The sequence below is a fragment of the Lygodium microphyllum genome, chromosome 9 (assembly GCF_053477565.2).
Source record: "Lygodium microphyllum isolate KBCC chromosome 9, Lygodium_microphyllum_v1.1.10, whole genome shotgun sequence".
Lineage (NCBI taxonomy): Eukaryota > Viridiplantae > Streptophyta > Polypodiopsida > Schizaeales > Lygodiaceae > Lygodium > Lygodium microphyllum.
This window is the reverse complement of record NC_141143.1, coordinates 129136358-129160717: the sequence shown is the minus strand read 5'-3', so window position 1 is coordinate 129160717 and position 24360 is coordinate 129136358. Positions and strand designations below refer to the sequence as shown.

Genomic DNA, 24360 nt, shown 5'->3' with positions numbered 1-24360 from the left:
CCACATGCCACCAACGCTTCCTCTCAAGTGGTATCAAAGCGGCATCTAAGGGAGCTCATGGCTAGAGCAAGAAGCGTGAGGAGTCCAGTTTAGTTGCGAGGTCAAAGATTCGCACTTCATTGTGATGTTCATGCTAGCTATCAAGATTTGAAACATGTACAAATCTCACCACCAAGCTCTCTTTTTAAGTCAAGCAAGTATTTTGATTAAGGGAACCATTGAAGCTCAATATGGGGGCTGCCGGAGCCCTATCCAAAAGTGCTTGGACAACCAATAGTGGCTGGAAATAAAGCAGTAGTTGCTGAAACTATTTCCACACTGTTTGGAGACTTGACCTGGTCATTTTGCAAAATTGGTTTAATTGTATTTTGTTCATACTGCAGTCTTTAAACTCATTGTATTGGAGACATAAAGGCTGTTTGTATGCAATTCTTTTAGAGATAGTTTTAGGCATGAAAAATAGCCCAAATTTTCCAAAAATTTTGAAGAGATTTCATATGCATTGGAAAGTTCTTGGATGTCAATTTGGCATCAGATTTGAGCTGTTTTTGGTGTTGCATTTGCCATTGTTTGGTCATTGTGGTGACATTCCAGTTACAACCCTATTTGTCTTCTTAGACACTCAATCCACAGTATCTTGGTATAGATTGTAATGATTATGGTTTCTTCTTTTTCTTCTAAAAGAGCATTGTTTAATATTAAGAAAATGGATGGGACAAATTTCTCATATTGGAAAGAGCATTTTAAAATGTGTTGATACAAAAGAAGCAAATTAAGCCAATTAAATTGACTAGTACAAATCCTGAGGACATGGATAAAGATATATGGGATGATAGACAAGTTTGCATGCTCTACCATTATCTTTACTCTATCTAAGTCAGTGCATTTCAATGTAAAGGATAAAGATGATGATGGATATGGAATCTGGAAGAAGTTACATAACCTCTATGAGAAGAAAAGTACTGCATCACAAGTGTATTGGCTAAAGAAACTCTTCGGCGATCTTCACATGGAGGAGGTGACTTCTATGTGCAATCATTTAAAGGAGTTTAATACTAGCTTTAGTCGATTATCAGCACAAAAGATTGCATTTCAAGACTCAATGAAGGCTATATTTTTGCTTGCCACCTTGCCTACAAGTTGGACACTTTCAAAACTATAATCAATAACTCGGCACCTACTACTAGATTGAGTGTTGTTAATGTGGAAAGTAGCTTGCTTACAGAAGAGGTGAACATGAAGAATAATGCAAGTTCCAAGAGCTCCAATGTAGTTACAATTAGAGAAAGGTCAAATGCAAGGGGGAAATCACGTGATAGAGGGAAGGGGGAAATCACGTGATAGAGGGAGCTCAAGGAATGAGTCTCACACAAGTAGAATGCTATTACTACAACAAAAAGAGTCACATGAAGGATTGTTTCAACTGAAAAAACAAGAATAAAGGAAAGAAAAAGTGTAATGGCAATGGTAAGAAAGAGGAGAAACAACAAGGCAAAGATTGAAGAGGTCAACACCATAAGCAGTGATAATGGTGATGTGCTATATGTCTCTACACTTGGGGATGCATTCTTAGTTGCTAACAATGATGACATATATTAGGATTAAATTCTTGATTCAAGGGTGTCATTTCATATTACTCCCCATACGAGGTAGTTTGCTACATATAATCCTAGAAAAAAAAGGATGTGCCTATTTAGAAAATACCTTTGTTTGCAGTACTGTTGAAGTGGGACTAAAATTCTCGAGACTAATAATGTTGGAGAGCATACCTCTCATGCATTTCATAACTTTTGTGATATGAGTGACATCAAAAGAGAGTTGACTGCTCTAAAAACCCGGGTTCAAAATGGGGTGAGTCAAAAAATAAATAGGACCATCTAAGAAAGGATTCGTAGTATGCTATCGAATGCTCACCTCACTTCTAGTTTCTAGATTGAAGCTATTAATATAGTTATTAATTTAATTAATCAATCACCTAGCAAGCCATTGAATGACAAGATTCCAGAAGACGTGTGGTCTGGCAAGAAACCCTCTTATGATTACTTGTAGGTGTTTGGTCATAAGGCTTACGTGCATATCTCTTAGGACAAGTAGCACAAGCTTCATCCTAGATCCAAAAGGTACATTTTTATTGGATATGGAGATTCAAATAAGATGAGATACCTCTTTTGAGATTCTAAAGCTAGAAAGATAATACGCAGCCATGATGTTATCTTCAATGAGGATAAGATACATAAACAGCCCATCAAGACAATTAAGATACGTCGAGAGTATTCCTGGAGGATGGACAGCCACCATATGGGCAATATGTATGACCTATCCCACATGATGCAAGGCTTGGACAACATGAAATGTTGAGATGGGAATGCCATAGCTAGGTGGGCAGCCTCACATACAGCGAGCTAGACAATTGGGACAGCCATATGCTCAGGTCAAGCAAGTGTTGAGACATTCTACAAGAGTTTCTAGACCACCGAAGAGATACACTTTGTCTCTAGATTATGTCATGGTGATAGATTAATAAAAGCCTTCATGTTATGTTGACTAGAGATAATGGTCATAACTGAAAGAAGGTTATACAATCAAAGATAGACTCTTTGGCCAAAAATGCTACTAGGGAGTTGACCAAAAAAATGTATCGTCTCTAGATTATGTCATGGTGACAGATTGTAGAGAGCCTTCGCATTAAGTGATCATATGACTAGAGATAATAGTCATAAGGGGGATAAGACTATGCAATCAAAGATAAACTATTTGGTGAAAAATTCTACCAGGGAGTCAATTCCTTTGCCTACAGGCAAGCATGCCTTACCATATAAATGGGCATGTAAGTTTAAAATGTCTCCACAGTCCATCTGCATTACTGAAGTTCAAGGCAAGACTAGTAGCCAAGGGTTTTAAGTAGAAGGTATAATCAATGGGGCCTTGACCCTCCATGTCTGTAGGACTAGGGCAAAGGTGGCTTAAGGAGTGACTATCGAAGTGTTTCATACTCAAACGGATCCCAAAAATGTGGCAGCAATCTAATATATATCTGATAAAGAAGCAGCAGCAATGAAGTCCACCCACGCTCCAATCTATTAGCGATCATGTATATCTTGTATGGCCATCTCCTGCCAGTAAGCCTCAATCTGAGTCAAACAAGGACATTAGGAGCTCTGACTTTAAATTTGTCTATCATTTTATGTGTTTTAGACACTTTAGATGGAGGGCACATTAGTGCATTTCTTTTCATGCACTTTTAGCTATTTTTTAGGGGTTTGACCACATTTAGGGTTCTCCCTCTTTTTCACCTGTATATAGGCAGCCTGCCCTCCCACTTTCATTATCCATTATCCATCATTGATCCTTCATCATCAACTAGCCCTCCTCATTCTCTCATCCCCTTGCTACCATCTGGGGCCTACACTAACATGTAGAGCTGCATGTTGGGGCTGATTGTTGCAACCTTATACATTCAACCATTGCAGTCACATTGTTCCTTCTCTCTCTTACATTCTCTTTGTCTCCTCTGTTGAGAAACCCTTCACCCGCAGTTTGCATTTTTGCGTTTCTGCGTTTTGCATTTAGGTTTGCGTTTAGGGTTTGTAGCCCCTAGACTAACTATGCCTATTTATAGGCCACTCTCTCATTCATTCTTTACGGCTAATTCATTAAGTCCATCACCTCTTCTCTCTAGCCTCTCCACTACCCTTACGCCCCTTCAGGAGGACATTGTGGTTCGTGGTTCGTGGCAATCTTCATCATCTTCCTTGTGCTACGGCACCCTTGTTCCCTTGTATCACATTCACTCCATGATTCAAAACTTCATCATTTTATTCGTCAGAGTTTCTTCTCTCTTCTCTTCTCTTCTCCATGTTTGCCAAGTTCACTCCGAGTTCCTCCCTGCAAACCCTACTGTCTCGCTAGTACATCATCTTCTGACATGGTATCAGAGCTGGATCTGCTTAAATAGTGGCAAAGATCCTCCACTCTAGTGAAGGCAAAGGCCAGTGGCGGGTTCGGCATCCCCTTCTCTTCTTCTTCCGCTGCATCAATTTTTAGTTTTTGCAGGTTTCAGGTGTTTTCAGCTTGCTGCCTACACCCCTTTTATGGAGGGCATCACAGTCTTAGCTGTCCTTGCTGTCATCTACAGTATGGCGCCTGTTTCCAGTCTTCCACCCGCAATTTGCAGCTGTTTACAGCAGAGCAACTGTTGCTGATCACTCTCCATTCAAAAAATAATCTCGTTTTTGCAGATTTCAGGTATTTCAGCTTGCTGCCCACACCCCGAATGCGGAGGACATTGCGGTCCAAGCTGGCCATTGCTGTCTACAACAGTCTGGCACCTGTTTCCAGCCTATCACACACTCTTCGGAGCTGATTTTAGCACGCTGACTGCTACTACTGGTTTTTCCTGAGTTTTTAGTCTTTCTCTCTCCTGCAGCCTGTGTTTGTTGTTTTCTCTCTCCTGCAGCCTGCGTTTTTAGTCTTTCTCTCTCCTCACCTGCATTTTTCTATTAGTTGCAACCTCTTCCTGCTGGTCGCATCCTCCTCCCACTAGAAACTCGCTCCCCGCCCTTCCATTGCCCTCCCAGCCCTTGAGGTGGACATTGCAGTTCATGGTTCATGGCTGACCTCTTCCTTCTTTAGCAAGGCACATTGGTACTCATGGCTTCTTTACCCATAGATGACCAGACTACTAGGTGCTCCTATTGTGGCATCACCGGACACACCACCGATGCTTGCCGACTTCAACCTTTGCTTCCCATCCCCCCGGTGTATATGCGTCTTCCACCAAGCACTCCTTGTGCCACCTCTCCTTTCTGGGCCACAGAGATCGTTCTGCATCAGCTATCAGAGTACTATGCTCAAGGCAATAAGACGCATCCGATGCGCACTAAGTCCTTTCGAGCACATGGAGGATCGATTGGCGCTACGACCTCCTAGAGATCGTTGCAATGCCAATGGTAGTCTTCTTCCACCTATTTTTGGATACAGTGGCTACCATGGCCCACTGTTCTGCAATCCGCTCCATCAAGAGACAGTGATTGTTTGATATTGTCTCCTCATCAGTCTGCTCCTTTGAGAGACAGTGGCTTTTCGACTCTTTCCTCTTTTTTGGCTACCCGGTCTGCTCCATTGAGAAGAAGCAATTTGTTGCCCTCATTGCTCAATCTAAGCCCCACCCTTCACCCTCGCCTACTCAGGTTCGAGAGGCTACCTGTAAGCGTCTTCACCACCTCAGATACCTTCTTCGGCACGACCAATGGCACTTCCTTCATCCTCAGACATTTCGTCATCCGTGATCCATGAGTTTTTGGATTCCCTATCTACCTCAGAGGGGGATGATCTTTCTTTGCCCTCCGAGGGGGGCATCTACATCTACTGCGACTTCAAAGGGGACTCCTATTCCTCCAGTTTCAAATGGGGTCCCCACCCCCCGCTCAATCCTTCGCACACCCTTACAAAGGCCTTTTACCTTCTTCTTCTACCCTCAAATGGGGTGGCTTCCTTCCAGCAGTCATCTCACCTATTGATACCCAGGATCTAGAGGATCTACCTAGATCGAGGCCCTTGGGTCTTCAACAGCAACTTGGTGACTAAGCCTTCGTATTCCTTCCAACATGGAGTCACGAAGCTAGTGGCTTCTCTCCCGAGGTTGAGTTTCTACATCTCATCCAGTCTCCTGACTATCTTCAAAGGTCTCCTTTCAAGTGGTATTCTCAGTTTACACAGTGGATCTTCTTCATCCCTTGGTCAGCATGGAGCAACGACCATGCAGGCCGTCTTTGTTGGGGATTCTTCTACAAGAGCCACTTTGGTGACAATTGGCCGAAGAGAAGGCTATCGATGCTTCATTCTCCTTCCATTGTGCAAGGCCATCTGAGGCAATTTTCTATTACTGCACCCATTCCAGATTGCCCACAATCTATTCCACAAGTTCCATTCCATCTCCATTGGTGACTCTCTCGTACCTTCCATCCCTTTCCGGGGGGGGTGTGGGGGGGCGATATTAGTGATGCGGCTATGGATTTTCTGGCCCTTTGTGTTTCAGAAGGGGCTTCCCAAGATCATGAGGAGTTTCTTCACGGTTTCCAATCTACTTTGGATATTTCTTTTATGCAGTTACCTCTTTTCTTCATCATTGAGCCACCATTCCCTAGTGCTTGGTCCTTGGTCCCTAGTGTTTCTATGCAACTTATGGCGCCTTCAATAGTTCCTTACTATCGTCTCATAGTTGGATTAGAAACTTAGCTCATCCATTCCTAACTAAAGTTTTCTGGAGTGATCTGTTCGACACCTCTCCATTTCCATTGCCCTTCGGTGGCCTTTTGTTTGATCGGATTTTTCTATGGAGCCCGGGTCTTGCTCCTTGGCTAGCATTCTTCATCAATGGACTACATCAACATTGACACCCTTCCTACAACCCTCGGATCCATATCTCCTTTGGCCTTCCGCCACATCAAGGATTTGAGAGGGGGTGTTAGCAGTCATGTGTCTTGTGTGGCCATCTCCTGCATGTGAGCCTCATTCTGAGTGAGATGAGGACATTAGAAGCTTTGACATTGTATTTTTCTATCACTTTATGTGTTTTAGACACTTTAGATGGAGAACACATTAGTGCATTTCTTTTTGTGCACTTTTTAGCTATTTTTTAGGGGTTTGAAGACGTTTAGGGTTTTCCCTCTTTTTCGCCTATATCTAGGCCGCTTGCCCTCCCACTTTTACTATCCATTATCCATCATTGATCCTTCATAATCAACCAGCCTTCCTCATTCTCTCATCCCCCTACAACTGTCTGCGCCCACACTAACGCGTAGAGCTACGTATCGGAGCTGGCTGTTGCAGCTTTGTACCTTCAACCATTGCAGTCTACATTGTTCCTTCTCTCTCCTGCATTCTCTTTGTCTCCTTCTCTCCATGTTCACCTTCCTCTTTCCGTTGCACACTCTCACACAATCAGCTCCAAAACAGGTTGTGTGATGATGTGGCAGCTGGGCAGCCTGTTTCAGCCTGAAATACAACAGTAGGACTACTCTAATGATGTGGCAAGCTGGGTGACAGCAGGAGCAGCTCCCTCTACTGATGGCAACGTCCTCCAGCTGAGGGGCAGCAGCTGACATAGGCAGAAACGACTCCAGGATGGGGTGATGGCAGCAGTGTGAGGAGAGAGAGCTGAGGGTAATGATTGCTGAATGAGGGATGAGAGATTCACAAATCCGAGACTCCTATTTATAGAGGATTGGGGAAGCGTCTGTTTTATGGCCAAAAATAAAGCCATTTATTTTTTGTGATTTTGCATAAATTGCTTTCTGGGGCAGTTTTAAGGAGAGTAAATTAGTGATTGATGCACCATAAGTATGTCTAAGTACAAACCCTAATATTAGTGGCTCAACAAAGCCAAGGTGAGTCTCTTCCTGGTGGCACTTCCTGATACTCCTGTTTTTTGCAATGAAAGAGTGGCTAATACGATTTACTCAAAAAGGAGAGTAGGTACACATGGGTTCAATGATATGGCTAGATGGGAGAGCTAACACCATGGCTAGAGCTCCATCAAACTCGCACAAAACCAATCAGGACAGCCTGGAAAGATTCTATAACACAGCCAAGTAGGGTTCAACAAAGTACAATTATCAAGCTGGCAGAAATTGCAGCTATTTCCCATACCATACACAAACTACACTTTCTTTTAGAAAAAGCTCTGATGGATGTTTGTGGCTCCTTCTAGTCTACACTTCCGGCTTCATACAAACTTATTCAAATTATGACAAATTTTCAGAACAATTGACAAGGTGAAGACACTTTATATAACAAAAATTCTGTCTTTTGAGATTACACCAAAGCAGCATTGCATGAAGTGTCCACATGAAAACAGACATTTTGAATCAGAGGGACACTTAAGAGTACATAATTAATGAGCCTAAACACACAAATAAAAGTGATTCAAACGATCATCTGTCTGTGGTGCTGCACTGGACCAAACTTTCAGTTATACCTGAAATCTGGACGTTTGAGAAATTCACTGAGCAAGCCGAAATCAAACACATTCTATATCCACCAACAAGTAAAAGTTTTTTATCAGCTATAATAATAATTACCAGTTGCATAAAGTTGAACAGCTTAAATTTTCAATTTGATTACCTCTAGCAGCTCCAGGTAGTCAGAGACAGGATCTATGACCTCCACACTGAAGTTTCCAAACTTTGTTACACCAAGCTTTGCAAGATCAACGTCAGAAATTTGAGCCATTTTAATATCTGAGATCTGCACAAGAAGAATTTGTTACTGTAACAGAAAACTATAAATATCACCACAAAGCCCAATGGCATATTCATTGACATGAATGAACCACTTTACTTACAGAAAGAGTGTTACCATAAATTTTGTCAGTGATGGATTCAGGTGCAGGTTGGCCACTGCTATAATTGAACTGCATTAAGTGAAACCAAAAGTCATTGAATAAGTAGGAAATTGCAGACCAACTACAAAGCTTTTAGTACTGTTGATCCAGTCTAGAGATACTCTACACTCCACATTGAATTATGGCAAACAGTATACTTGTCATTATTGCACAATATGCAAAGAATGTGTCACAATGGCTACTAGACTTCTTACTTTCTGATTCTGGATCCTGCATGAAATGTTCCCGAAGGCAAGAAGAAAAACTATGTGGAATTACAAAAGTGAAAAGGTGCCCACAAGCATCTGTGCTGAAGACAGCACCTCCACACTCCAATGCCTCAAAAGAACGAATTGCCATAAAACAACAGAAGAGAACCAAAGGAAGTCCTAACTGCAGTGAACAATTACCATCATCCTGCTATAATTATCAGTCAGCTGTTAAATGCAGTTGGGCCAGCCTATAAAGGTCACCTACACTTGCTGTAGCTATATTTGCACATGTAGAAACCAAAATAATTGTACTAAACACTTTGTTAGTATTTTAGGGGGCCTAGTCTAGTGACTTTGTTTTTTGTTGTTGTTGCTGTTGTTGTTGTTTTGTTTTCTTCTTCTTTTTTGAGTGTTATGGATGGCAGTCGATTAAGTAACAATGACCCAAAAGATGAGAGTAGGGATGGTATACCCAACACATCACAAAACAATACAAGCTTGCCCATCCACTCGTGATTTCGATGATGAGGGAAAGGTGATGAAGTATCGTGTGAAGAAGGATAGTGGTGTAATTCACCAGTGGAAACAGCTAAGGATCTGTCCAGTGGTGCTCTACACAATGAAATGCATAGTATGCTACATAATGAAGAATTTTGATGTAGCAAGAGCCACTTGGACAATGTCTCTCATGGGAAAATAGTTCGCTTTCCCAAGCACCCTAGGACAAAGACTATGAAATCATGCAATGCATAGGGAAAGGTTGTAGAAATCATGTAATGCATAGGGAAAGGTACAACAGCGGGAGGAAGGCCAATGTTGAAGACAAGTGCCAAAACCTATAGAATTCTAAGAAGGGTACGAAACCCCTCTCAATCTGGATGTCAATACCAAAGAAAGAAGAGGGGCCTGAGGATGTCTTCATGTGGTGTCGAGAAAGGTTTGATGTGACCAGGAGAATATCACGACAATGACTTATTAACGAATTTTGATATTTTAACTTACCAAAATATAAACCTTTTAAAAATTCTATAAAATAATTTTATTTCTTAAATTATTTTCTCTCTCTAGGATCTCTTACAGGGCATTTTCGAGACCTCAAAACTCTCCTAATGCCCATCCCACTGATTGATGATTTATTGGATGAGTTAAAAGGGGCATGCTTTTTCACTAAGATTGACTTGCGCTCTGGCTACCATCAGATTCATATGTGGGCAGGAGATGAGGTCAAAACGGCCTTCAGGACTGATCGTGGACTTTACCATTTTCTTGTGATGCCTTTTGGGTTGACTAACGCCCCTGCCACCTTTCAAAGCCTCATGAACAAAATCCTACAGCCCTTTTTGTTCAAGTTCGTGCTTGTTTTCTTTGATGACATCCTCATTTACAGCAAGTCATCTATGGAGCACTTGACACACGTTCGGAGGGTATTTGACATATTGAGAGAGCATCGACTCTTTGCTAAGAAGAGCAAATGTAATGTGTTTGACATAAGACCTGGCTATGATGAAGGAGATGGATCGCCAAGTGTGCCGAATGTCATGGTCCCTCCAAGACCAAGGAGATGGCAAATCTCAACAATCGATCCTAACAAAGTAGTAGCACTCGTTGGAGGGATGTAAACTTGACTGTACGTGATGCACAAGTACTAATCAACCTCTATTAGAAATATAGCATGGGAGCCCTGAGTAAGTAATGGTGCATGAGGGAAGGTAAGGTGTGAATGAACTAAAGGGCAAGGAAAACCCTAACCCTAGCCCACAGTGAGGCTATATAAGCAGCCTCGAGGTCACTCTCAAGTGTAGAGCACCTTAGTTGTACTTGAGCAACTTACTAAGCAAGATTTCCTTCTTATACTTGAGCTCTCTTCTCCCTCTTGTGCACACAGCTTTATGCTCTCACTCTGATCTTCCAAAATGCTATCAGAGCCATCTCTGATCAAACACACTTCTCCTAACTCCATCCTAACCTAAGTGCACAAGAAGACCTCATTCTACTCTTTTTATATTCTTCTCCACCATAGCCAGTTCTAACCACCAACCAGTGGAGGACTTGGGGAGGGGAAATGAGGCAATATCTCAACAAGGTTTCTTCTAGGAACTTTCTCCCCACATGCCACAGTAGCTTGGCACAACAAAGCCCGACATTGAACACGCAGGAAGTGATAGGTACCTGCCATTTGTAGTGTCCACGTGTGTGGGTTTGTATATAAGTAAATGTAGATGGCTAGGCAAACCGGCATTGAAGAAATACCCAAATCTAGCGTAGTTTTTGCAGTTACAGAGGCAACCTGTAAATACTCTCTTTGGTAAACCCCATTGAAGGGGGTTTCATAGCGCATTTTAGCCCCCCAAGTTGGCAGCCATAGCCAACAAGCTTCAAGCTTTCTCATCCCAACCTTAATCATCCTGGAAGTCACTAATAGTGATTCTAATCACTAATTAATCTTCTCTAGATTTTATTGCAAACCTGGAAGGCTCTCTCTTCAGGTTAGACACACCTAATGGACATCAAGAAGTCCATCAAAAGACTGAAATTTCACATTTCAAGTGAGGCATAGATTCGAGATGAGTGCTTGTAAGCACTAATGCTCCATTCCTCAGTCATAATCTTACTTTAAATCAGCTTTGGAAGATATTTTATGTCTTCAAGAGATTAGGTTTTTTCATCTTAAGCATATTCCCTAAATACTTAACTCTCATTATTTCACTCTTGATCATTGTAAGGCTATGTGTCAAATATAATAGACCATTTCCTTCTCTTCATCTAATCTTATTTGTCTGTGTGTACACATCAATTACTTTAAGACTACTACTCACTTGGATTAAAATATCATTTCAATTGATTCCACTCTAATTGCCCACATTACAAAGAATTAGGCATTGCCATTGCCTTGTGCAATCGGTAAGACCTTCCTATCATGGCCTATGTTGATATAAAGCTTCAAATCTGCAAGTTTGATGGGAGAGACTTCCATCTATGGCAAGTGTTAGTGAAATATAAAATGATGGAGAGGGGTTACTAGCCCTTCATCAAAGGGACCAAAGCCATCGATCCATCCGACCCTATGGATGTAGAAGATGATGAAAGAGCCCAAGCCATAATAATGTTGTACCTAGATGAATCCTTGATTCACCACATTGACCAGCTTGCAACTGCAAAGGAGAAGTGGAGTGAACTCGAGAAATTGTATGGTTCAAGAGGAAACCAAAATCTTCCTCAAAATCGAGTTCTTCAGCTTGGAATACAAGCAAGGAGAAGGCCTACGAAATTTCATTTCCCAGATGAAGGATCTGATGGCTCAATTAGCTTCAGTCCAAGCTTCGATGGCTGATGAAGATGCCGTTGCAATACTTTTGAAAGCCGTAAGAAAAGTCTTTTCAACTCTTATCACTACCCTAACAAATGTACCAAACCCTACACTTAAAGGTATCATTCAATCTTGTTTGGATGAGGAGAAAAGAAATCAAAAGGAAGGCAGCACTGGCTCAGCATATACCTCAACAAACCAACTCTTAGTTCATACTGTGACTAATAATGTTCCTTTTGCAATAAAAAATGACATTGTAAGCAGCTGCTAGAAAAAATAAACCAATAAGATGAAGTGCAACAAATGTGTTGGGTATTTCACTCACGCATCACTTATGCCTACGCTCACATAGGAGTGTCAGATCAGTAGGAAACTGGGGCACTTTTAACTCTCGGTAGGAGAGGTTTTTTCCCCTAAACTAATGGTGTTATTTTGTATGTGCTTATGACACACACTTACGGGCACTTACCGTGTTCGGGTGTGAATACCCCCCTACAACCCTAAGGTTTAAGGGTTGTACCTTGTACTTTGAGTTTACACTCTTTCAATCAATTGCATTGGGTGTCGTGCTTCACTCTCTACTGTCTACTATTTTTCTGTGATGAGCTTCGATCCTGTCCTCCCTCACATTTGGTATCAAAGCATCAGCTCTGTTCAGCTGAGGTTCCATTCAGCTCAGCTCTGCTCAGCCTTTGGGAGCTTCTGGCTCAATCCAACTTTGCCCCCCCCGTCAGATTCACCACAACCCGCAGCAGCTCGACCTACTTCCTGGAGCTGTCTAACCTCGCCCCTACAGCTTCCTACCATGTGACCTACGCCCGCCTAGAATAGCGCCAGTCTTCTCCCTCTCGCCAAGACTTTGCCTAGGCCCTTGCCTGCTCAGCCATTCCTGTTTGACCACGCCGCTCCAGCCTTGTGCACCTGCTCACCAGTCTCCAAATGCCCCTATGGTGTTGCGCCACTTCTGCCTACTGCGCCGCCTGCCTGTGGCCAACGCCACCCATCTATGTGCAGCATTGACTCTACAACTCCACGCCTGAGAACCGCCTGTCTGATATCTGCCGCCCACAACATGTGAAAAGTGTCGCCAGCTCTAGCTCGCCCAATCACCACCAGCTCAAACCCGTAATTTTTTGGTTTTTTTTTTTAATTTCTTGCAATTCCTGGAAGCAGGGGTTCCAATGCCACAAGCACAAAATTCAGGATATATGTCAAGGACACGGTTGATGCAAATTTCTAGGCACATTCATCACAAATTTTGGGGCTTTTATGTTTTTTGGGAACATTGGCATACGCACTGCAGTCACAGTCACAGACAGACTGTTTTGACAAACCCAAGGCAAGAAATTTTGGGGATTTCGCTGGTACAATGTTGCTGAACACTGATTGCACATTGGACTGCCTGCATAACAGACAGTTTTGAAAGATTGTACCTCTGTACACTAATTGCAGAAAGTTATTTCCTGCAATTTCTGAAAATTTTCAAATTTCCAGTGTAGTCCTGCTTCGACATTGCTCTTTTGCATTTTTTGGTAATTGAAAATCATGGCAAATCAAGGAGATGTTTTCACCTATGTATCCAAGGAGGACAGATTGGATGGAAATAACTATTCACTTTGGTCCTTCATGATGAAGAATGTGCTTGTGGCCAAAAATCTTTGGGATTATGTCAGTGGAGAAGAAGCTCGACCTGGAGTTGTGGCTCCAACTACTCCTCCAGGAGGACGTATACCATGGACACCTCAGCCTACTCCACTTCAACCACTTCCCCAAAGAACAGCACCTCAAAAAGCATGGGATACATGGGATACATGGGATGCACAAGCTTCGTCGCTAATTGCATTGGCAGTTCAGCCATCAATCATCCCCCACATTCGTTCAATAGCTTCTTCACGAGAAGCTTGGCTAACTTTGGAGCAGATGTTTGCAAGCAAGAATGAGACTCGCATCTCTTTCTTAAGGAAAGAGCTAGAGATATTGAAAATGGATGAAGGTCATTCTATTCAGGATCACTTGAACAAAATTCAGGACTTGCGAGAGCAACTCATGAATGTTGATAAGTACTATTCGGATGCACAAATGATATCTACCACTTTGGACTCATTACCTCCTTCGTATTTGGCTTTTCATACGGCCTTAAACCTCACCATGAGGATTTCCGTGCAGCCAATCACTTTTCTTCAGTTAGTCAATTTGCTTCTAGAGGAGGAGCAAACACGGAGGAATAGCGGTATGGATGCTATAGCCTCTAAGCAGGCTTTTATGGCTAGACAAAAGGGCAAAGGTAGCCAAGTGAAGAATGCTCCGCAGAGTTCTGGGACTTTTGGCACATCACAGGTAAACAAAAAACAAGGGGGCACGCAAGCCAAAAAGGACAAATGCCATTATTGCAAGAAGCCAGGCCACTACATCACTGAGTGAAAAAAACGCATTGCCAAAGAGAAGAAAAAGGAGTCAAGAATGTATGTTTCTAATGCTCCTTCCACTGCTACTGAGTCCACGTCCTTTGTTGCAGATAGGGACTATTGTTTTTACACATGCAGTTATGACACCTCTTGGGCAGATCGAGCATTCAGCTCTAACTAAGGATGCAGGCACTTGGTTTTTTTACAATGGTGCTTCTAGGCATATTACATCTCACAGAGATTTATTTGTATCTGCTCATGCAGCTCCAGTTGGCGAGTCTATACAGTGTGCAAACAATGCATCATACCCTGTTAGAGGTATTGGGGAGATTGTGCTCACAGACATTAATGGCTCTATTCTCCGCCTACAATATACTTTATTTGTACCATGCATTAAAAAAAATTATTCTCTATCTCTTCTTTGGCACGTTGTGGATTGCAGGTCACATTTGATGATGACCAATGCATGGTGAGAGAAAAAGAAAACATGACTTTGGTCTTGACAGGCACTTTATGTCATGGGTTATACGAGTTTGATGTTGATCAGTCAACGTATTTGACATCCACTCTTACTCTTGCAATGATACAGGCAGAGTTATGGCATGCTAGGATGGGGCATGTAAACTTTGGCAGCTTGATGCTCTTACAACGTACGCAGATGCTAGATAGATTACCTCTACTGGAGAGACCTCCTGAGCACTTGTGTGAAGGATGTATTTTGGGAAAAATGCATCGTTTTTCGTTTCCCCGTGATGTTGCTTTTCGAGTAACAACCATGTTGCAGTTAGTGCATTTAAATGCATGTGGACCTATGCAGACAAAGTCATTGGGAGGATGTTACTATTTTGTGACTTTTATTGATGACTTTACTCGATTTTGCTGGGTCTACTCTTTTGATTGAAAAGTCAGAAGCGTATGATGCATTCTTGGCTTTTATTGCACTTGTTGAAAACCAGTCTGGTTGTAAAATTAAGACTCTCCGTTCGGACCGAGGAGGGGAATACAGGTCCTTTATGCTGAATTCCTTTTTGAAGCAAAAGGGCACTGTCCATCAGCACACTACTACTTATACTCCACAGCAGAATGGGGTTGCAGAGAGAAAGAATCAGTCACTCGTAGAGATGGCCAAATGTATGCTGAAGGCAAAGAGCTTGCCTCGCAGTTTCTGGATGGAAGCCATCATATGTGCTTGTCATGTTTTGAATAGATATACCCTAAAGCAGACCTCCTGCAATCACTATGACCAATATAGTATGCATCTATAAAGTGGATGACAAATGCCTTTTGCTTTCCAAAGTAGATGCACAAATCCTTAAGATATCTCATGATACCTTCCACTGCTTCCCAATGCTTTCTACTAGGATGTGCCATGTACCTGCTAACCACTCCCACCACAAATGCTATGTCAGGATGTGTAACAACCATAGCATACATCAAGCTGCCCACCGTTGAAGCATATGGGATCTTGGCCATTTTAGCCTTTTTATCATCAAATGTAGGGCTGCCCTCTGCACTGAGTTTCACATATGGAGGCAATGATACACCAATTGTTTTCCCTCCCTCCATATTGAAACACTGCAGGATCTTGGATACATACTCCTGTTGTGACAAATAAAGAAGACCTTTTGATCTGTCCTTGAGTATACACATGCCAAGAGTATGATTTGCTTCACCAAGATCCTATATATCAAAGCTACTATGTAGGTTTTGTTTCAAGGTATTTAACACATGAACATTCCTACCACCAATCAACATGTCATCCACATACACAATCAATACAATAAGGTTGCAATTTACTGCCTTCTTGGTATACAAGAAGCAGTGATCCACTTGACTTCTCTTAAATCCTTGAGATTGCATGAATGTATCAAACTTATAATACCATTCATGTGGTACCTATTTCAACCCATACAAGCTTTTGTTGAGTTTCCCACCAAAGCTTTGAAGAAAATTACACCTTTTGGGGCTTGGAATACTCGGAAACCTTTTGTTGGACACTTTCGTACCTTTGGGTGCCTTGCATACGCACATATTCCAAAGGTACTCAGGAAAAAGTTGGATAACAAGGCTGTTAAATGCATTTTTATGGGATATAGGAGTGAGAGCAAAGGCTACAAACTCTATGATCCTATTTCGAAAAAGGTGTTTGACAGTAGGGATGTACTATTTGATGAAAAATCAGAATTGTCCCTGGCTAGTTTAGACACACATCAGGCTGCCCGTGATGTATTTGAAGGGCTGCAGCCCATTACATTTGGTGATTCAACTGGAGTTTCAGCAAGTGAACTCAATGTTCAGCCAGCTACTCCTTTGGAAAATGCAAAAAATCAGCCATTGGCTGATCTGAATATTCAGCAAAGTGCTGAAACTGAAATTCAGCAAGAGCTTATGCACAGCCAGGAGGCAAGACAAATGCCTAGATGGTATTTACAGACTATGAAAGATAGTCATCTGGATGCACCCATGGCTGGTCGTACTAGAAGGCAAGCTCGTATGCATGATACTACACATACCATGGAGTTTGTTATAGCAGTAAGCACCCTTGATGAAGAAGAGCCTGAATGTTTTGAGGATGCACAACCAAGTGTGCATTGGATGGCAACAATGAAAGCTGAATTGGATTCTATCACTAAGAATCAAACATGGGATTTGGTGTCTTTGCCATTTGGGAAGAAAGCCATTGGAACAAAATGGATCTACAAGCTGAAACGGAATGCAAATGGATCCATTGACAAATACAAGGCAAGGCTTGTAGCTAAAGGCTATGCACAGAAAAAAGGCATTAACTATGAGGAGACATTTGCTCCTACTTCCCGTAAGATGACCATCAGGTCTATGGTTGCTTTGGCTGCTCATTATTGATGGATTGTGCATCAATCGGATATTAAAACTGCATTTTTACATGGGGAACTTCATGAGAAAGTATATGTACAGCAGCCCATTGGTTTTGCAGCTGAGGGCTTGGAACACTTGGTCTGCAAGCTAAAAAAAGCTTTGCATGGTTTGAAATAAGCTCCTAGAGCTTGGTATGCAAAGATAGATACTTTCTTGCTTAGCCAAGGGTTCTTAAACAACTCATCTGAGTCTACCCTTTACATATGTAAAGAGGGGGGAATCCATGCTGATCATTTGTCTTTATATTTATGATCTCTTGCTTACAAATTTCAACATTTAAACAAAATTTGCAGCAAACTTTTGACATGTCAGACTTGGGGTCTTTGCATTATTACTTGGGCATTCAGTTTATACATGATGCTAGAGGTATTGGGTTATCACAGTCAAAATACATTGGTAAACTTCTTGAGAAGTTTGGCTTACAAGATTGCAAGCCAATTTGTATACCAATGAAACCTGGACTTAAATTATCATTACATGATGACAATGATTTGTTTGATATACACACATGCTCCAACAGTTGGATGTCTTATTTACTTATGCAACACTAGGCCAGACATATAGTTTGCAGTTTCAGCCCTGAGCAGATATAAGCATCAGCCATGCATGTCACATTGGCAAGCTGTTAAGCGTGTCTTCCGTTACTTGCAGGATACTAGATCTCTTGAATTGCTTTATGCCAAGGGGGGACCATTGCAGTTACATTCTTACAGTGATTCTGATTGGGCTGGTGATTATGATTCACGTCACTCCACTAGTGGCAATTGTTTCTATCTTGGCTCGTCTTGCATATCTTGGCTTAGCAAGAAGCAGTCCATTGTTGCCACATCGTCATGTGAAGCTGAATACAAGGCAGCTTTCACTACCACAGTTGAATGCGTATGGATTAGACACTTGCTAGCTGATCTGGATGTATCAATTAAGTCTACTCCTTTGTTCACTGACACTCAGAGTGCCATTGTAGTGGCATGGAACCCAGTGTTTCATGCACACACGAAACACATTGAGATACATTATCCACTTTGTCAGAGAGAGGCTACATGCAGGTGATATCAGCCTTGTCTATTGTCCTACCACCAGTAATGTGGCAAACATCTTCACCAAAGCTCTTCCTCATGAAAAATTTGAAGCGTTTCGCCATGCTTTAAATTTTATCTCCTTTGGTGATGGATGATCCTTGTACTCTTGATCACTCTTCACTCCAGGGGGGGTTTGTTAGATATTTCACTCACGCCTCACTTACACCTGCGCTCACATAGAAGTGTCGGTGATCAATAGGACACTGGGGCACTTTTTACTCTCGATAGGAGAGGTTTTTTCCCCCCGACTTATGGTATTATTTCGTATGTGCTTATGACACACACTTACGGGCACTTACCATGTTTCAAGTGTGAACACCCCTCTACAACCCTAAGGCTTAAGGGTTGTACCTTGTACTTTGAGTTTACACTCTTTCAGTCAATTGCATTAGGTGTCGTGCTTCACTCTCTACTGTCTACTGTTTTTCTATGTTGAGCTTCGATCCTGTCCTCTCTCACAAAATGTAAACAAACCGGGCATATCACTAGTAAATGTCCAATCTCTCCTGAAGTACCCAAAGAATCGGAGGTCAATTATGTTTTCAAAGCACTTAATGGACCGACTTTTCTAGTATCTATTGTATCATCTTTTTATAAACATCCTTATAGCCTATTTTATAAAAACTGATTCATTGAGAGAGGAAACCATTTACATACTATGTAATCCAATGCCACCTTGGCTTTGAGGGGGGGTGTTGAAAGTATAGCATGGGAACCCTAAGTAAACAAGGGTGCATAAGGAAATGTGAGGTGTGAATTAACTAAAGGGAAAGGGAAACCCTAACCCTAGCCCACAGTGAGACTATATAAATAGCTTGGAGGTCACTCTCAAGTAGAGAAGCCTAGTAGGGCATCATAGGATCCGTAGAAACAGATACCTAAGACATTACGAGTCAAAATTGAGTCACGTGTGAGTCTAGCGCAAAAACTAGCCTCTATCATCACCGCAAGATACTCTTTAGAAGAGCACCGGCTCTCATGCCATATGAAGATATGCCAGGGTTTGCACTCAAAAAACAGAGCATATACAACCAAGACTGAAACACACAGACTCAAACAGTGACAAGTAAAACTCAAACCCTAAACGCAAAACACAAAACACAAATGCAAAACTCAAAACTCAAGCACAGAGACAAACACAAAGTGAAAAAGCTCTAAAGTGAATGAATGTAAGAGTGTATAGAATGCCCAAGGGTAGAGCAATGGAGTGTCGGAGTGTGACGTCCACCGAAGACAAATCCCAAGTGTTGTAACTACCAATCAAAGATGAGAGAGTGCTGAATAATGAAGGGCAATAGGATGGTCACCAAAACACAGCAGTCAGAGGCTAAAATCTCATATAAACGCAGTAGTGAACCACCAAAGAAGGCTGAAAACTGATCATCCGGGGCAAAGAACTGTTAGGTGACAACAAGAGAGGTGTGTGTTGATGTAGGCAGCCTGCTTGATAGTAAAAACACAAATACTACAACAATCGCCCAATGGGATAGATGGTAGTAACCTGTCCACTAGCACCAGAAGCTTAAAACGCAGGCTGATCATGTGCTATGATGACACAGCAGATGGAGACCTCCAAACAACAAGATGATGGCTGAAAACAGGCCGCCACCTAGGGCTAGGTAGTGATGGACTGCAGTCACTGATGGCCGAACAGCAGATGGTAGGTGGCTAATGCCTAAAATTTGCACGGTAGAGTGAGAAACCTGCACAAAAGGATGAGGCTGAATGGTAGGCAGCTTGTCTATTTATAGAGGTTGAAGGGTGCCCCAAAAAATTAGGTTTTGGGGGACCACTAAAAGTTTCTCAAACCGCACACCAATTTTGTGTTTTACATTAATTAAGCGTGTTTTGGGGCTGTTTAAAGATGCTAATCAGCTGTAAGGTGTATTTTATATTCTGTCTTTGAAGAGTTTTCAGCCTGTCAGGGATTCAAGGCTTCTACAGAAGACCTCTATTGTGAAAGGCAGAGCTAATCCATGGAGGATCTTTTTCATTAGGCTTGTCTCTCTGAGATCATTTGCATTATTGAGAATTTTGGTAGAGCAGCTCCAACATTAAAATTGAGAGATCCAAGGAGAAGATGGTTGTCTGTTTCTTTTGATGGGCATGGGCCCTTCTCACCTTAGTGCCTTGCTTCTCTATCTCTGTTGTCTAGAAATTCTGTTGATGAAGCCACTATTTAAATTTCACTCGACATATGTCAAAACACACGGCAAAAGGTCTGATTTACCCCATATATGCTTTCGGCAGCATAGAAATAGACTATATTGCTGAATCTATGGTCTGTCCTCTATGGTTATCACTTCCACAACTAGTGCTTAATTTCTCCCTAATGACCCCTAAACATGTAATGTTACCCCTAATATCATGGGATTAAAAATACTTATAGCAAATCCAGTACAACTTGACTGTTAGGAAATTGATTTAAACTAGTTGACCAGTTAAAAAAGAATGTGTATTTGACATGTACCTTGATACCCCAGTCATATTTTGGACCCCCAGGATTGTGACTTGCACTCATGATAAACCCTCCATTTGCCTGCATAGAGATAAATTGGTATGAATAAGCCCTTGCTCCATAATGATGTGATTGATGCTTTGCAAGAAAGTAGTAATAGAGGGACCATTCTCTTCCGTATTATTGCTGAAACTGCTGGTGTTGAAATCATTCCATCCCTGCAAACATGTCAAAAAGAGTCACATGCTTGACGCTTTAACCCTCGAAAAATATGCTGTTTCCCACATATTGACTGTGATGACATATAAATCTGTCATCACACCACAGTATTCAGTCTTAGTTTGAAGGATTCTTATAGTCACCCATGTCAATCTAATTACAGATAGGACCACACCTGCCCACAAGTATTTTTCCAACACCATTTCCAGCAGCAATCTTTATAATGATCTGGTACAGGACATATCAAGAACAGTTTGAGATTGCAAATCAAAGCCATAGAGCCAGTAGCATCAAACGACCTATGAAACTGCTTGTTACAAGCTCAGAAATGGACCTGTGAAGCCTCTTTGTTGAAATATCTGCCATCACCTCCGAGAACCAATGTACCTCCTTTGTAATCTTCCAGAGGCAAAGAATCAAACAGTGCCTGTTCAAAAGAAAAATGTTGTTTTACATAAATTGTGAAATCTCCATTTTGGAGTATATCCACGTGTCACATATTGACTCCAGGGAGAGCCTGCAAACCTGTATCCAGTTTGCAAGATAATTGGGCTCCATAAATACTTTGACCTGCATTGTACCAAGTTCTTAATCTTCAGACCTTTAATTTAAATCAAGCGCCTGATTTGTGATAGCCTACCAATTTATACTGACACAAAGGTTTACCTTCTTACGGAGTCCACTTGTACCAGTCTTCTGGCCTTCAATCGGCTTTGTAGGTAATGCTGTAACCTGCCAAAGGAAAGGCATGTATATATACTCTCCTTGTGATTCCAAATACCACTTTGTAGAAACGAAATGAGAAGAGATGTGATCCTTCCATTCTTATGCATCTCTCTCGATTTTCGCACTGGCATTAAGTTAAAATGGAGATAATAAGAACGAAAAACCACATCAAACAAACTTTACATGAAAATTCAATGAAGAACATTGAATTCCCCCAATACGATCAGCTTTCTTAGGACGGCGAAAACTGTGCAATGCCACAGGGAGGCAGGTTGCTTACCTGAAAGCCTTCTGATTCGGCAATGGCAGCCGGGGAGCTGGCCCGTGTGATGGACAACTGCGATCGTCGAGGAGCGGAGGCATCTGGCGAGGAAGATAGGACCAATTGGAGGCCGAGGTGAGCGGCATTTTGCCAGGACAGGGAGGGGATGGGGCGGGCAATCGATCGAGAAGAAGAAGAAGAAGAAGAAGAAGAAGAAGAAGACGAGAGAGGAGAAAACAACGAAGCTCGAGACAGAAGCGCCATGGAAGCTTGCAGCACTTGCAATACTGGATAAGATAGGCAAGTGCGTATGTCTGCAGTTCAAAACCACAGAGAGAGAGAGAGAGAGAGAGAGTGTGTGTGTGTGTGGAGAGAGAGAGAGAGAGAGGGGGGGGCCACGAGGAAGCAGAAGAAACAGGAGGGAGATATTAGCAATATTTTATTATTTTGTATATGCAACAGGACGTCCCCCTTCGTGTTCCGTTGCCACGTGGATTTTTCATTTCTTTTTTTTCGCCTGCGTCCACATCCACGTCACATTTCCTTGTTTCACGTGACATCCCTGGGTTTGCGGTTTGAACGCTTCCACGTGGATAAAGTGCTTTCCAATCACGTGTAGACACGTCACTGGGGGCTGCTTTTTGGGAATCACATTATACAGATACCCTCTTATCAAGATCTCCTTAGAGGCTATTCACGTGACCTTTGCTGATCTTCACCCAAAAGCATGTGTTCCCTGCCTTTGCAGTTTGTTCTCACACACACACCCTCTCTCTCTCTCCACTCTAGTGGTAAGCCACTTATTTTATTAACCCTTTGATTGTGCCAAATGTAGGAGTTGAACCCGAGACCTTCTAGTTACCACGCTTTCAACTTAACCAACTATACTACACACACACACACACACACTCTCTCTCTCTCTCTCTCTCTCTCTCTCTCTCTCTCTCATCTACAAAGGTTAAGAACTTGAAATATGGTAATGCCTTAAGGCATCTTGTGATTAGCTATTTACGAAAAAAATGGATTGCATATGTGTGTATGTGGAACCACCTCCATGACAAAACAAAAAAAATAGAAGATATGATATCATTATAAGAACACCATGCACCAACTATTTTGACTCCTTTATGTCATATGGTGGTGGAATGGTTAATACAAATGTTTCTAACTTCCAAGCTTGGATGTGAGATAAGGTATATGCCAAATTCAAAACTTGGAATGTGGGATATGCCTTAAGGCATCTTTAGATTATTCGTACTACACAAAACTCTCTCTCTCTCTCTCTCTCTCTCTCTCTCTCTCTCTCTCTCTCTCTCTCTCTCTCAAAGAACAAAACAATATGTGCAATGATGGTTCAATATGTACTTGCATTAATTTCTATCAAAAACCAATCCAAAAATGCATCCACAATTAAGATTTTTCATTAAGACCGCTTCATCACTTATAAACCCAACATCATTTCCTTGTTAAATTTTGTAACCTAACTTGGGGAGATTTTCTTCAAGTATATTGGCTAAACATTGCATGTATCTGTCAAGATTGTGGGAGAGAATGAAGGAGTCTCACTTGTAGCTTTCTTGCTTGCACAATGGGGGGATACACACACAGGTGGAGGCTGAAAATAGTTTTCCTCTTCTTAGTTGTGTAAGCCAAAAGAACTCAAGTACATAGAAATAGAAGAACCCTATGTATGGGTCTAAAACCAAATTCAACTAACCAAGGCGGCATACTAACTGAGCACGAACTAGAGTAGATAAGAATAGCTGTCATCTAGCTATTATTCATGGGCGGTGTACCAACCGCATCTGCAACTGACAAGTCGGTGATATAAATGCACAACGGTCACCCTGGCATATCACGAGTGGAGCTCGATATCTCAACACTCCCCCTCGAGCTCAATCCCAATTCCTGCACACCAAGCAAGTCTCTGAACTTGCGCAACTTCTCTGCGCCCAATGCCTTCGTAAATATGTCAGCTACCTGATCCTCTGTGCTGACATAAACTAGATCAATAAGACCTAGTAAAACCCTCTCTCGCACATAGTGATAATGCACCTCAATGTGCTTTGTTCTAGCATGATAGACTGGGTTATTTGCCAAGTGTATACTGCTCATGTTGTCACAATAAATGACAACTGGCCCATCTGTAGGCTAATGCATATCATAAAGTAGCTTATGCAACCAAGCTACCTCACATGCAGCCATTGCTGCGCCCCTGTACTCAGCCTCTGTGCTTGACAAGGCAACTGTAGGCTGTTTCTTGCTGCTCCAAGTGACTGCAGCACTCCCAAAAGAGAACACATATCCACTGGTAGATCGTCTATCAGAAATACTACCAGCCCAATCAGCATCAGTGTATCCATACAACTGTATCTGAACCCCAGTCTCATAAAGTAGTCCATACTGCAATGTGG

The 24360-nt window shown here is 42.0% G+C and overlaps 1 protein-coding gene across 2 annotated transcripts in view; it reads right to left on the bottom strand.

The window, feature by feature from the left end:
* PGM (phosphoglucomutase) overlaps positions 1-22333 on the bottom strand; it is a 35650-nt gene extending 13317 nt beyond the window's left edge. The window contains exons 1-10 of one of the 2 annotated variants that reach the window (XM_087685130.1): positions 21965-22333; positions 21625-21690; positions 21484-21528; positions 21293-21385; positions 21134-21186; positions 20906-20957; positions 20752-20820; positions 8345-8413; positions 8125-8247; positions 7979-8031 (exon numbers count right to left, since the gene is read on the bottom strand). In XM_087685130.1, coding sequence (XP_087541256.1) covers positions 7979-8031; positions 8125-8247; positions 8345-8413; positions 20752-20820; positions 20906-20957; positions 21134-21186; positions 21293-21385; positions 21484-21528; positions 21625-21690; positions 21965-22210 — 869 coding nt within the window. In that variant the 5' untranslated portion in view covers positions 22211-22333. Of the gene's footprint in view, positions 1-7978; positions 8032-8124; positions 8248-8344; positions 8414-20751; positions 20821-20905; positions 20958-21133; positions 21187-21292; positions 21386-21483; positions 21529-21624; positions 21809-21964 lie in introns of both variants that reach the window. The other variant, XM_087685131.1, reaches the window with a different exon arrangement.
* Between the last annotated feature and the right edge of the window lie 2027 nt (positions 22334-24360).